This window comes from Sardina pilchardus, chromosome 19 (assembly GCF_963854185.1).
Source record: "Sardina pilchardus chromosome 19, fSarPil1.1, whole genome shotgun sequence".
NCBI lineage: Eukaryota > Metazoa > Chordata > Actinopteri > Clupeiformes > Clupeidae > Sardina > Sardina pilchardus.
The window spans coordinates 29,720,591-29,735,882 of NC_085012.1; the positions used below are offsets into that span (position 1 = coordinate 29,720,591).

At 43.4% G+C, this 15,292-nt stretch overlaps 1 protein-coding gene across 7 annotated transcripts in view; it reads right to left on the reverse strand.

The window, feature by feature from the left end:
- The window catches only part of pard3aa (par-3 family cell polarity regulator alpha, a), a 279,690-nt gene that overhangs the window by 187,124 nt on the left and 77,274 nt on the right, over positions 1-15,292 (reverse strand). For 6 of the 7 annotated variants that reach the window (XM_062520692.1, XM_062520695.1, XM_062520694.1 and 3 more), the window contains exons 3-4: positions 14,639-14,843; positions 494-675 (exon numbers count right to left, since the gene is read on the reverse strand). In XM_062520692.1, the coding sequence (XP_062376676.1) occupies positions 494-675; positions 14,639-14,843 (387 nt within the window). Of the gene's footprint in view, positions 1-493; positions 676-6,737; positions 6,837-14,638; positions 14,844-15,292 lie in introns of those variants that run through there. The other variant, XM_062520696.1, reaches the window with a different exon arrangement.

Below are 15,292 nucleotides of genomic sequence, written 5' to 3' on the forward strand. Positions count from 1 at the left end.
CATGAAAGCATTCTATAAGCTTACCAAGGCTGTGACATAAAGTGCTTTTAAATGGGATTATAAGCAAATGTTCAGAGACACACTAATCGCATCCAGGGTAGCCGTGTCACATTCCTCTCACTCCATCTTCCCATCCTCCCCTTTCCTCATCAAGTCATTTTTAGAACATTGCTGGTATCAAAACAGCAAGGTGTTCACCATCAATATGAGAGGGCAGCCATTTTGAGAGAGTTAACTAGAGTCTTTTACAATTGCCATGGCAGTGAGGCTGGCTGAGACTCATTTGAGATTCATTCAGCCCAAGGTACTGACCTAACCTGTACAACAAATGCTATCACCATTACACTCAGGTTACACCAGGGCCACAACTGAAGCATTCCGTTTGCAGAGCGAAAAAATCATTTCAAAAGACTGGTCTAGTGGTCTCAAACATACGCGCCGCTATCATGTCTGGTGTAGCCAGAATGGAAGGGAGAAGTGCATTGGGCGTGACCTTTCTCTCCAAGCTGTTGGTGCCAGTTGCGCTGATGGTGTTGTGGGCGCTGGGCTTCAGGAAGCCGGCTGTGGTGGACCAGCGCGTGGGGTTCTTCCTGGACGGCTCCTCTGGTATCAGCTGGGCTTCAGTGAGGGCAGCCAGTGCGGGGTCACTGCTACGGCGCACGTGTAAGGGCATGTCTGTGGAGGAACAGAACACACACATAGAGACACTTTAAGAAATGCTTCATTCACACTGATGAGAGAGAGAGAGGGAAAAGAAGGAGGGTAGAAGAACATAGTTACAAATGTCCATTTATACTGTGTGCATGAAGATGTGTGGGTGCCTGTGTTTGTGCCGTGAGGTAGAGGGACGGAGGGTTCAGCGAGATCTACAATGTCTGAGGAAATCAAAGTATCAAAGTGGCGTTTGGAGGTGATTCGGCAAGTTAAAAGAGCAAGCTGGCCAGACAGAGCAGAGAGTGTGTGTGTGTGTACGTGTGTGTGTGTGGGGGGAGTGGACACACCATATATATGACCTGCACTGTAATGGCTTTGAACCTCAGGGCAGGTGCCTGAGGCTGGGGCCACATACATCTGCAACAAAGCTTACGGAGGTCTTTGTCAGGTCACTATTCTCCCTTGATAATCATCATACTGTCCATGTTTTTATTCATGGCTCGTCTCAGACGGTCTGTGCATGCTGTAAAGCCAGGCTCTTGGAGATAGGAGCAGGCCGCTCACTGTTCCAGCCAACACACAAGCCCGTCTGTGAGCGAGCCACTCAATGGGAGTTTAATAAGACACTTCCCGTTTGGAATTCAGCTTTAGGGAAAAACACCTGTCCAGAGAGGAGCCGTTTCAAGTGGTTGGAGGACTGCATCTCTGGTTCTTAAGAGGGCCATATGGGTTGTGTTTATAGCTTGTTATGACTGCACTCCGTACATCCATAATTATGCAAATACTGCTACTACCACCTGTCGTCTTTCAACAGTTACCCAACTCAGCATATGCCTACTGGCTCAACCACAGCTGACGTACAGAGCCAGCATATGCGCTGTGGGACATTCCTGCTTTTCCTTTTTCCAGTAGGCATTTTAAGGTGGCACACTGAACACTCTTTTAGAAAAACGTTTAAAAAAAACTTCAAGTAATAAGAGAGAGAGAAAGAGAGAAAGAGTGAGTGAGTGAGTGAGTGAGTGAGAGAGTGAGTGATTGATTGAGTGAGTGAGTGAGTGAGTGTGTGATTGTGTGCATGTGAATGTGCATGAATGTATGCATGTGTGTGCAAGCAGCCAGAGGCTGTGCAGACATCATAGGCCTGAGCAAGTCATGGCCCCTTCACTGTTATTCTTCTATTACACCCAGAATTCAATAATGATTTTTAATACACTCCCCCAGCCAGTGGTCAGTTCACGTGCAGTTCAACGCTTTAATGACATCTTTCTCTGAGGATCTGTAATTGTATAACTCCCATTCCACCCCAAGGTTGATATTAGATAATTACCAACAAGGCCAGACAGTCTTGGACACAGTACAAAGCGCTGGGGACATAAAATGGGAATTGAATGGCATCTGCATGTAGCTTTCACCTCCCTAAACTTCATTACAAATTGCGTCCGTCAGGACAGCACATAGGGAATTGAACACAGCCTGAGCTCCAGCAGGAAATGGGCAGCACCATAATACACAGAGGTCTCTGATGCCTATCCAGTGACCAAAGCCAGACAGACAGGCATATTATATTGTGTACTAATAGAATCTGACCACTAGACTGGATAGCCTTGTCCTGGGCATGTCTGCTGGTTGGAAAGAGAAGAAAAAAAAATGGAAAAAGATTTTATTTCATCTGTTTTTCTTTCTCGTAGCTTTTTTCCCCTACTTTCCATTCCAAAGAAGGCCAAATTCAAGTTGCCTCTGGAATTCCTCAAGCTTTGGGCTGTGAGAATGGGAAGAGACTATGGGAAATGCTGAAATGCTGACCAGATGTCCTGGGTCACACAGAAGATGAGGCCAAAAAAGAACATAGAGCAGGAGAAGAGAATAGAAACAACACATTTCTCTTTTTTCTTTTTCATGTAATTTCTGTTCTTCACTCTGACATGAACAAATATGGAATTCACAGAGTGGCTGCTTGGAGTTCCTTTGAACACATAACAGGAACAGGTGGCTTTCAAAGCCTGAGCATTTCTTTGCTAGCTTGTTTGTTTGTTTCTACTTTCATCAAAGCTTGCTGCAGATTACAGCCACATATGCTGAAATTCCATATGTGTGCATTGAACTGAACTCACTTTGGTCTGTTTTAAATTACCTAGATTCTTGTGTGTACGTATTCCAGTAATTTTACAGATATATTATCCGCCAGCCTTATGCCAAGACATACTGTAGCAGCCATATATGAAGCGACCAAATAAGGACACATGGTCTCCTTTCATGAGTTTCTGCTCAATCCTTATCCCATTCCCTATCCCTATTTAAACCACCTCCTCTGATACTAACTTATCCTTTTGTCTTCTCTTGCACCTCCTTTGTAGTCTCTCACCAACACAAGGTCTTACAGACTAAGGGGATAAGTGCAATGCCCAGAAACTGGCTAGTCCCTGTTTATGAACCTACATGACCACTTAAGACAAAGTGCCCATCGATCTGTGCTACCCCGAGAGCCTGTAATCAGATGGGGGGAGGAGTCATTTTTCTGTCACAGCCTGGAATTATAGCAGGGGTCAGCTCTCCTTCCACCTATCCCCACCTGGCCAAGCTGAGCAGCATACCTACCTGGCTAAGCATCCTCTGAGCTACGGTAGCATCAATTGTGCACATCTCTGACCAGTGACTGACCAAGACAATACAAGAAGGATCCTGCTTTAACTCTTCTTTAGAATACGCATCAATCGCTTGGATTGGTGAGGCTATATTCATTTACCCGGGGGCACCAATCCCATACTCTCTCTACATCTCTCTCAAATCTACTCTAATAACATACAATAAAGTTCAACTTCAGCAACAGGGCTCTCTAATATATTGCTTTCCACTTCCAATCAGTTAAATTGCTGGTGTGCCCGGTTTGTCCTTGTTCCGGTTACCTGCCAAAGGAGAAGAGCTTCTGACTGTATGCCAGCAGAATGTAGTGGAGCACACTAATGTATGTGAATGCTGATCAGCACAGACACATAGACCCAAGGCAGAGACAGAAAGGAGTGAGGCAGCCAAGAGGGATCCAGAGTGACGGGCAGACTGGACAACCGAGTTGCTTTATGTTTAAGGCTGATTCACTTCAGCACTATACAGTATGTCTCCTTCCTTCACTGGGAGATATGAAGGAACGCCTCTAGACATCATTTCTGATTGAGCACAAGCAACATGTCCACTTAGAGCACTGAACGTTTCAAAGGGTTGTGATTCATGAGAAAAAGGAAAGCTTGCAGAAAGTAAAAAAAATGAATAAAATATAAGAGAAAGACGAAGAGGGAGACTATTTTAACAAGTTGTTCCCCCCTCAAGAACTCCCACAATGCAGTTCCTGCTAACCTCAAAAAGAACTCTTTAAGAAATCTCTTGGTAGGCTAAATAAAATTCAGCAATTTGGATGTAGAGGGAACAAGGGAGGTGTAGATATTTTGAATAAGAACAGGCTTGAGACTGTGGCACTAGGTTTTAGCTGCTGCAGAAATAGAAGATTCATGTAAAATATGAGTATATGACCAAGATAGGGCAGCATGTGCCACCAAATAGCAACAAGAGTGGACATAATGTTAAATGAGAAGAGTGCATCAGAGCACGCCAGGGATAGGAGCACAGCATGGAATCATTCCAAAAAGCACAATAAGACAAGGACATGAGAGATGAACCCAATGGTAATAAAAGTGAGATACATACTGTAGATACAGGCAGTGCTAGGGTCTGGAAATAATGGAAGGCAAGGAACAGAGAGGAAAAAGCAGCAGGGCGAATGAGAATGACCAAGTGCTAAAAAGAGAACTGAGGAGAAAAAGGCCAAGTGGTCAGTGTGCCTTCAGTCTAAATGAGACCTGACTCATCTAGGTTGACATTCCCCACATGCTGGGTACAGAGTTGGCATTCACACAGAGGAGGCCAATCAAAGTGACACCAAGCTCATACACGAACGTCCCAAGCAGCCACATTCAGAATGTTCTGGAATGTAGTCTCTCACCATCTCGAGAGGTTTTCAATCAGCAAAGCAAACAGTCCTGCTGTGCCTGCCCAGGAAGCTGCTAAATCGAGTAAATATCATAAAGGCCGAGTATTTTTTCAGGCCCCTGGAGGGGTCACCTTGGGGCTCTGGTGCTTTCACCCATACGTTGTAAATCTCCCGCTGTATGGGCCAGCCCCAATGTTGGTTGTGATTATAAGCGTCATTACACAGCTCATTACAGAGCTACAAAGGCTCCAGAGGTGAGCTGTACTGCACAACCTCAGGAGAGTAGGAGTGAGTGGCACTGTATACAACAACTGGAATCATCTGCACAGGTAGCCATTTATGTGTGAATGACACAAACAAAGTAATTCCACTATCAAAAGCTGCATTGCAGGGAAATCACAATGAAAATGGCATTCCATGAAACACTCAATCTGAGAACATTTACCTTCACATACAAACAGACGCACTCATGCAGTCCACCTGACAGAATGTGAGTCAGAGACAATTTACTAAAGCACTTTCAGAACCATTTCTGTGACAATGGCACCGATGGCAGAGTTCATTTCTGGCCTGCTATATAATGCTTTATAGAGCTGAACCTGTGCAGTGTACAATAACAGGAAGATGACAATTACAGGTATATTTATGGATATCGATCTTGGTATGGACATTAGCAAGATATGGCAAAGGTCTTGATTCAAAGAATAGTATCTGAACATAACATGTACTGTATCTGTGCAAACATTCTACTGCTGGTGTACGACATTGACTATGCTTACACACACACCATATTACTGCATTAATTGGAATAACAACAATATTCTGCCTATTAGAAGGCTAGCAAAACAATAGCAGCCTCAATCAAACCAATTGAATCTATTTCACATCCATAGATGACATTCTGGGACAGAGATCATTGAGACATCATGACATTCCTACTACTGCTGCTGCTGTGTACCCCTGCTTTATGTGGAATATGCAAATTAACATGTAAAAATACTCTACTGCACATGTCAACACAGTACACTGAATATTGCCTTAATCAAAGCATGAACCTTTATCGGAATATAGTGTGCATGTCAACTTTGCCAATGATACACAAACAAAATCACATTTTGGACATTTTGGGGAAAAATAACTATGGTATAGAATTAAGCAAGCGGGTGAGTGTTTGTGTATGGGTCTCGGATTATGATTATGATCATTTGCATTACAGTAATTTCCCGCATATAAGCCGCAGGACAGTGTTTTATGCAAGTTAAAAGAAACAAAACTATATTAGCACCCTATTAACTGCCCCCCTGTATAAACCTCATAGCGGAAGAAATTTTGCTAAATCAATGTATAATCCGTGGCTAATAGTCGGGAAATTATGGTACATAAAACTTTGGAATAGACTGTTAAATAAAAGCTGAATGGAAAGAGGCTCTGAATAGGCTCTGAATTAGGTGCTCTGAAATTGTAGAGGCAGTGACTAGAATAACCATTGAGAAAGTGAGAAAGTGAAATTGTCTCTGTGAACGCCTTAGCCCGTTGAGCCTGTTGTGCTGGGTTAGGAGCTGGCAGGCGATATGGAGGAGGTCAAGGCCATGGGGGTCTGCTTACCCCCACAGATAACTCATCAGGTTCTCCGATCTGTCAACCCCAATTTGGGCTCATCAGTGAGGCAAGAGTGCTCTGACTCGATTAAGCCCCCACTGCTGCACTGTGTGACTCAGTGTGGCTCCGCCAACACGCCACAACACTGCAATCACAAAGCAGCCTCCCCACTCCGGGTTCCACTGACAAATAAATAAAGAAACAAGAAGAGACCAGCAAGCATGGTTGGCAGTTCAAATCTAACCAACAAACTTTCTACATAAGTCAATAAAAAAAGAAACAATCTAAACAATAAAACCACAAAAGCAATTGACCAAGATGTGTTCTTTTCTTCTAGGCCTGAAGAAGGAATCTAACAAATGTAAAAATCATGAAAACAACTGAAACAGACTATAAGGAAATGCTTACACCTACAAAAACACTATGTGTCAAGGCCAAATGTCATCAATTAATAATAAAAACAGTTCCAAAAGGAGTAGTGCGATGGCAGTGGATGGTACGATACCTAACCAAATGCAGCCGTTCCTGATCTAGTTTCAGAAAGTAGGAGAAATTTGAGCCAGGTTATTCGTTAAAACTCTGAACACTGTCAAATCAATTACTCCCCTGGTTTCCATACTGGATACAGATCCATATCTGTTGGCTTTGTTGACAGAGCTAAGCTAGAAAAACAAAGTAAAATGAAGGGGATTGAGAGAAAAAATGTTTGCACAAGATCAAAGCATGTGATTTTCCAGGCCAAAAACAGCATTATTTTAATGATTCATTAGCCTGGAGTTTCCCCCTGATTCTAAAAAGACAACCTTATCTCTGGGTTGATCTGTGTGTGGGGTGGCTGAAAATATGATGCGGGCCTCATTTGGAATGGGTGGATTAGTTCTGTGCTCAGAGGCATGGTGGAGCCAAGGATAAACTTGCCTCACATCATAAGTTGAAAGAGTACGGGGAGACCTTTTACTAACTGCAGTTTGCTGAGCAGGTGTACTTCCTTGACACAAAATGAGGCAGAGGAAAAGGATGGGCAGCATGGGCAGTCAATTTAAACGGCCCTGAAGCAAAGAGGGTTACAAAGTCCTTGGACCCGTGGGCCTTACCAAAGCCACCTATTGCTATGAGTGGCATTCATATCATTCTCGACTGTCTTGAATGCAAATGGGTCTTGTTTGTGCTGTTGGAGGATTTTGAGATACGGTCAGAAAGAATGGGAGGTCATCAGCACCTCTATTATACACCATATACACAAGAAAAAACTAAACAATTCAGACCAACATCTCAGTTACTCAAAGGGGAAATGAGCTGTGGAGAAACTCGCCACTAGCAAATCTATAGCGGTGAGGGAACGATAAAGCTTTAAAATAGCTATGTGACCTCAATGGAATGTCCTCATCTCCTCAAGTGATCAAATATCAAAATATATCAGGAGTTCTTCATCAACAATTAAGTGATATAATCATACGTTATCTGTCATCCTCAAGTTAGGAACGTTTATTTAGGATTTTGGTGACATTCCTCTAATACATCTTTCCTATCTGAAGCTAGGAGAAGACATAGGAGCAGCTGCTCTGTAATGATTTTGTTAACATAGTTACCATGATTACAAAACAGATAGGGCAATTGCTCTGTCGCTAGTTTGGAGTTTAACACGGTTTTAAACTCCAAATCCCAACTCAAACTCCAGTTTAAAACCATGTTAAACTCCAAACTAGCGACAAACTTGCCCCATAAGATTTACAGTTAGGAATTTTGTGTAATACTCCCGCAGTAAGTGTATTGCTTTAAGCATTTTAGACTGTAAATAAGATTTAGGTAAAAAATAAAGAAAGCAATTTAAAAGAACATAATTCTGATAATTATGACAAACAGTCCTGAGATCTCTAAAATATGTAAGGGAAGTGGTAATAAGGTCCCGACGCTTCCATAAGTGCATTATTTTCCTATAAAGGCACGGCGTGGAGTTGATTATCCCGCTTATACCACTGCTACTATCATTTTCGTTTATATTGCCCCTGTCTTAGATACAACGTTGCTGTTTTTACCGTCACATATTCAATTAATATTCAAGTGTGATAAGCCCCAAAAAATCTACAAACGATACAGCGGCCACCGCCGCATATCATCTACCCACTCTGTAGAGGTGAATAGCCTTGGGTGTCCATCTGACTTCCTGATGGCATTTTTTCGTTTCCTCCCAAGTTAGGCTCTCCATCCTCTTCTGCCATGTTATCCCAATGAAGCTAATTAGCCGGAACTAGCCGACCAGAAGATTGAGCACAAGGCGGAAGAAAATACATCTCTACAATGTCCGTGGCGCAATAAGGTGAATATGTGGCAACCCCTCTCCACACCCGAAGCTTCTAAGTGAAAGCATGTGGTGTATTTGCCTACCCTCCTTATGTTCATACTCCACACAGCTAAGAGGCTAATAACTCATTTTAATGTACTTTTTTGGGATGGTCTACTGGCTATGGATGAAAGGAACAAACAAAAGCAGCACAAAGTTTTACAGAGAGATTGAGAGAGAAAGGGGAGAGACAAAGACAGAGAAAGGCCCCTTGTTTGCTGAAGGGAGTTTCATCAGCATATGTAGCCCCGAAAGGGAATTCAAAATGGGGAGCGATCTCATCAAAACCCATTTGCAGAGTAATGAAAGGTCTGAACAGTCTAATCCCCAATTAGACTATTCACACTCACAGAGGCATGAGTAGAGAAGAGAAGACAGGGGGAGAAGAACAAAGTCAGGGGGAGACAGAGATATGCACAAGAAGATGACAACATGTACGCAATATAATTTGTGTTGTGTTGATGTTTGTATATGTGCACGTATGAATGTATATGTAGTCCTACTATTCATTTACAAAGCACAGGGGGTGGGAGGCAACAGAAAGTGGATTTGATACCATCTTCATTGAAATTCACAAACCCACACATATTGAGGGCTGGGCTTTGTAGTGAGTCTTTGAATTAATGGGCTGCGGAGACACAGAAGCGTGTGAACGCACGTGACTCTGTGACATTGCTAATGATCTTCTGGAAGCTTCCACGGAGAACAAGAGGGAGCAGACTTAACAAGACCTCTGCAATATATCACCACATTTTCTCATTTCTAAACCAACCAAGCGCTGATTTGTGTGTCCTCACACTTCTCTTCACCCCCCATTAGGCTGTTTTACCATTCCTGTGTCTGCTGTACTTTTTTGGAAAGTCGGTTAACAGAGATAAGAGCCTGGAGGTGCCCCTGAATATGACATGAGAAGTGTGAATCACACTCGGCTGTGACATGGCGAAGACGCTAAGAAGATAGGGTAAGAACAGAGAGGTGTCATATGGCAGGGTTGTACAAGTGAAGTGGAGCACACCACTTCACAGCTGAACTGAAATGGTACCACGGTTCAAACTTTAAACTGGATGTCTATGTGCTGTTAAACTGCCTTTAGAGAATGTTAATCGTCACTAGTGCCATGGTAACAATGTACTAAAGATAGTGCTACTGTATATTGGCTGATCTATCATTTCACTCTTGTATTGAAAAAAGCTGCAATAGCAAATTAACAGATAACACCTACAGTACAATAACTCCAGAAATGGTCAACAAGCCCCATGAAAGAAGACATTTGCTTTAAAATGTATGTAACAGAATCCAGTCACAACTGGAACAGATCTAATGACCAGTGTCTAAAAGATACTCTTTTTTTGCAGCGAGATAATGTTGACCCAAAACTGGAGTGTTTTTCTACCAGGAGCTTTGAGCGTTTCAAAAATGCATATGAAGCAATATCATGGCAGGATTGCATGCATTGCCTGGTTGAATTTGCAACACTGAACAGCAGAGAGCTTGGAAAAATTCCCTTCAGCAGATGCGAGTCATGGCACTCCTTGACAAATTATTTGAACCAGGAGTGAGCAAAACTTTCTGAAGGGCAGACAGAGAAGATGGAATGGGCAATTGAGCACTTATAGCCACAGTGTCTGTTTCTGTTATTAATGTCTAAAGGCAAAAGTGAAGTAAGGCCTTTTAACCAAGATAAGAAGGGACAGGAGGCAGAGAGAAAGACAAAAGGTGAGAGATGAGTCTGAGTCAGTGCTGCTCACATATTTCTGCCAAACTATTTTAACTGTAAGTCATGTTTGCAAAACATGGACATATTTCAAAATAATTTGAGACCTGAACACAAGGATATTTCTGGATAGAACATCCATTGGACTTATTCACAGAGACCTGAGCAACTGTCCAACCCTGAACAACACTCTTCATGTGTGTGTTGTGTTGTGTAGAACAACGTGTGTTGTTTTAAACACATCTTTGTGTCCAGATAAGAGTGAACCCTTAATCCCAACAAAAGTGCATTTTAGCCTATTACATTCCTTCTTGGGACATCCACAGCTAGAAACAAACTGTTATTTGCTCTCTCTTACGAAAAATAAGAGTAAGAGAGATATTGGTTCATTAAATACATAGATATACAGTATAAGACATGTTATCATACTATCAAGACACATTTCATTACAGTAAATATCTATCTCTTGTATGGTATGGTATGGTATGGTATGGTATGGTATGGCACTCGGGGATAAATTAGTTGCATTTTGGTTGAAGGTATCTGTCTCTTCCCCACTTTCTCGCTCTGCTATCCAATCCCCCTTCTTGGGGAGTTGCTGCCTACCTGCATGTCCTTTAATGACTTCCATGTGGCCTCAGTGGGAGATTGAGGCATCCCAGTGGCCAGCCACTAACCAAATTGATTAGATAAATGTTGGCCTGCCCACAGGTGTCCACACTTTTTTCCTCAGCAGGCAATCTCTTAATGGCTGACGAGCCTGGCATGTCACTGCAGTGATTCAGTGTGGGAAGGGGAGGCCAGTCGTTTGTCACCACATTGATATTCTTCACCACAGCTTGGAAGACAGCCAGGCAGAATGGGACCAGCAAAAGGCTCATTGGCATATAAACCCTGCTGCTGGACAAAGGAAAAGTTCTCTGTATGGACTTCTAAAGGATTACTATGAACATATAAATCCACTGACTGATTGATATAGTATAACCCTGGGCTTTTCCACGCCCTACTGTTGATTGTGGTGCTGGTTTCATTGTTGTGTTGTCTATGTGCCACTGTGCAGCGCAAATGGCACTCTAGTTAATAGTGACTGGCATTGCAACTGAGCTATTTTGCTTGGTGCAGCAACAGTCAAAAACACGTTAGAGGAGAGATATATGAAGAGAATGTGATGTGTCCTGTGAATGATATGAGAGAGAGAGAGAGAGGGAGAGAGAGAGATAGTGAGATAGGGAGACAGAGAGGGGGAGAGAGAGATAGGGAGAGAGAAAGAGATAAAAAAGGGAGAGAGAGAGAGGGAGAGGGAGAGAGATGGAAAGATAGAGAGAGAGAAAGAGAGAAAAAGGGAGGGAGAGAGAGAGAGATAGTGAGGGGGCAAGAGAGAGAAGGTAAGTTCCAGAGTTCCAGAGAGTAAGGCACCATGCCAGTGAGGGTGCCCCAGGGAAGAGCATGAGAACCCTGCACTCTCCTCTGCTAATGAGAAGCAGGCATTTCCAAAGCCCAAAGCCACCTGAGACTTCTCCCCAGAAACTTCAGTCACACCTGGGCCTGACTGCCACTTTAATACACCCACACTCTTATGAATATGAACTAGCACAGGCTCCTGAACTTACAAGACTGACGAAGAAAGGGGGAGAAAGTGTCTAAGCAAGGAAATCTAAAACAAGTAACACTGGAGTTAACTTCATTATCATTCCCTGCTAGTGGAATTATTTTAAAATTTGATTTCTTTTTCTTTTTTCTTTTTTTGCTCTTTTTTTTGTGCGGGCAAAATTATACATTCAGGCTCAGCAAGTAGAATGGTCCTCATTCCTTATAATTACAGGCAAATTACATTCATTACTGCAATTTACATCTCATCTCCAATCTAATCATTAGTCGGCTGACCTGCTCTGGAAATTCTGGTATTATAATGTAAAAAGAAATCTGCCTCCCAAGAGTACAAAAGGGGGCGAGCTAATCAATAACTGCACATAAACGGTTATTCCCGATCTCCAGTCTTCTCCGCTCCAGAGATCAGACTAGAGAGGCAATGCCAGCGTAATGTCATGTCTGATTGCTGTTATTGTCACCTTTAATGTGTTTGTAGGTCCCCGCTCTCAGACACAGAAATGCATTCATTCATTCATTCATTCAAATCAACACAAATGCTTACGCGGACAGGCATCTATCTTCAATCTACTACACGTGGTAGCCTAATTGGAGGTTGCCGACAGTGCAAGGTAGAGACAGGGAGGCCATGGGAGAGGGAGAGCGGGAGAGAGATGATTATTTCTCCAGAAATCAACCCTACCTTTCGACCTTAATCAACCCAAAGACTGAAAGTAAACTATAATTTAGCTCTGTGTGGTTTTAAAGATGTTACGCCTTCATTGCATGGAGCTGTAGTATGTTTGAGAGTGGCCATTTTAGGACAAATGATGAAAGAAAGGGCAAGAAAAAAGGACACTTAGAAGTCATTTAAACAACTGAAAGCAAAACTCACTTGGCAGCAACACCATCCAGTCAAATGGTTTTAGTATGCACTTAATATGAAGTGGCTACTATTGACTCAATGCTCAATGCTAAATAATTGGCCATAGAGTGGGGAGGAAATGTTCTCTTCGAGCATCAATAAAGGCCCTCAGTCAGCACCAGCTCTCAAATCAGTGGTGAGTGCAGTCACCTTCAATAGATCACACTACAAAAGCACCACAAGGTAAACGAGGGACCAGCACTCCGCCAATACCCATTACATGTTGCCTGTGTTTCAAATGGCTGCATTGTTTTCATCCACTGCAAACAACCGAGTTCTTTTAATATTGTTTATGTACAGGTTTGCCCCTCTGTGAGAGAGATGTCAGAACCATAAACCATGATGCTTTAGCCAAAATCTTTGCAAAAACAAAGATTATTTCTTTCTGGCTGATATGAGACTAGGGAGCTAAATAAAATTGTGAGGGAGACTAACAAAGAACGGGAGGAGGGAAATGGAAAGAGAGAGAGGGAGAGAGAGAGAGAGAGAGAGAGAGAGAGAGAGATCCTAGAATTGGAGTACAATAATGGAGGGATGAAATACAGAAGCCCCGCTGACAACACTCATATGAGAGGTGAAAGGTCACATGTTGAATCAGAGCTGCACCAGACCCCGCTCTGAGCCAGCTTTTGTGACTGGAACAATAAACACAGAATGGTTCAAAAAGAGGCCTCGGAAAACACCACAACATGCTCGACTGTTCAGGCTCATGCAGGCTGTGCGAGCAATAGAGTGCAATAAAGAGACAGAATGAAAGAGAAAATAGATCAAGGGAGAGGCGGAAAAGGAGGAAGATTGACAGATAAGAGAAATAGCAACAGATTCAGTGAGCCTCCTTATACCTTTGCAGACATCAAACACATGCAGATTCCACAAGCATCTGCCACACGCTGGGCGCTGGAACCATCTCCATAAATCTGAGACAGTGTTCAGTGGGCAAGGAAGGACACTTAGAGCTCGCCCACTGAGCAGAGCAAATCTATCTGCATTCAGATGACCTAGGCGCAGGGACACGGGATGGGACTGGAAAACAGAGCAAGAATCCAGCTTTTCCGTTCACGCTGTCCTTTTCTCCTTTGGATGTGTTTGGGTGAGTGAGCATTTGAGTTTGTGTTTGTGTGTGTGTGTGTGTGTGTGTGTGTGTGTGTGTGGGTGAGTGAGCATTTGAGTTTGTGTGTGTGTGTGTGTGTGTGTGTGTGTGTGTGTGTGTGTGTGTGTGTAAATGCACATGTCTAAACTGGGAGAATGTTTGAGCTGTCAGCTGGCTGGTGAGAGTTGTTGCCTGCTCATGCATGATTGAGTGTTCCGGCCAGAGAAGCACGGCCCCCTGGATGATTCCACCTGCCCACTCTACGCTCCTCTGTCAAGGCCAGTCCCCGTCCACCAAAGAACACAAAGACATGTCGGCTGGGTGAAGCTTGTCCAGCACACTTGCAGAAAAGTTTCTCTAAAAGATTCACAATAATTAAGGGAACTGATATGCTAGATAGAGACTAGCGAAATCACATGTTCTGAAAAATCCAGCACCATTCAACACAGTGTCTTTTATACATCCTCCCTTCCTTCCTCGATCCGTCCTCACTGATCTACATAAAGAATGATGGGGCGGCATCAATGGCATAGTCTATCCAGTGTTAGTTATAGATCAGTGGGAACGAGCCTGGAGCGAGCATCGAGGATCGAGGAGAGATGTTGAGAGGCACCCCATGTCATGTGTGCTGAGTGCTAGTGGTAGACTGTCTACAATGATGGTGCACCTCTCAGGGACTGCAGTGACTGCAGGGCTTTACTAACTCTGGGCCTCAAGTGTCATGAGTGATGCAGCAAGAGGACACTTACTGCTCCTGAGAGCCGAGGGCGTGACCTCGATCTCGCTGGCCGCCTGGTAGGGCTGGAACGCCGACATGCCGCTGGAGTTGAGCTCCGCTCCTGCGCCACCTCCGCCACTGGCCGCAAACAGGTCGGGGCTCTGGGTGCCCGTGGAGCTGGCGCTGGTGCCGTCGCCACCATGGTGAGGGTCCTGCTCCTCGTACACTGCCACCAGCTGGAGAGAAGACAGAAAACAGACACAGCATTCAGTACGGGAGCCCGAGCTGCCACTGTACAAGCAGTTTACAAGCAGTTTACAAGCAGTTGGATCACAGTACCAATCCTCAGTACATTCATGCATACCTTATCTATAGTATTCTACTGTTCCTTTAGTCATGTTGATTGTTGATTTGCTTTTTAATTTTCCTGTTTACATTGTTTACATTGTACTGTATGTTGTGTGTGGTGTCTTAAGCTGCTGGGACCTTGAATTTCCCCTTGGGGATCAATAAAGTATCTATCTATCTATCTTACAATGTCTAGGTGTCCTGCTAATGCTTTTAGCATTTTATTTGCAAAATCATATGTGTTTATTTTCCAAAATAGTATGTGTCTAACCACTACCCACACTTGATCACACAGCACATTTCGTATCGTACACATAAGTCAACCACTAGTAGTAGT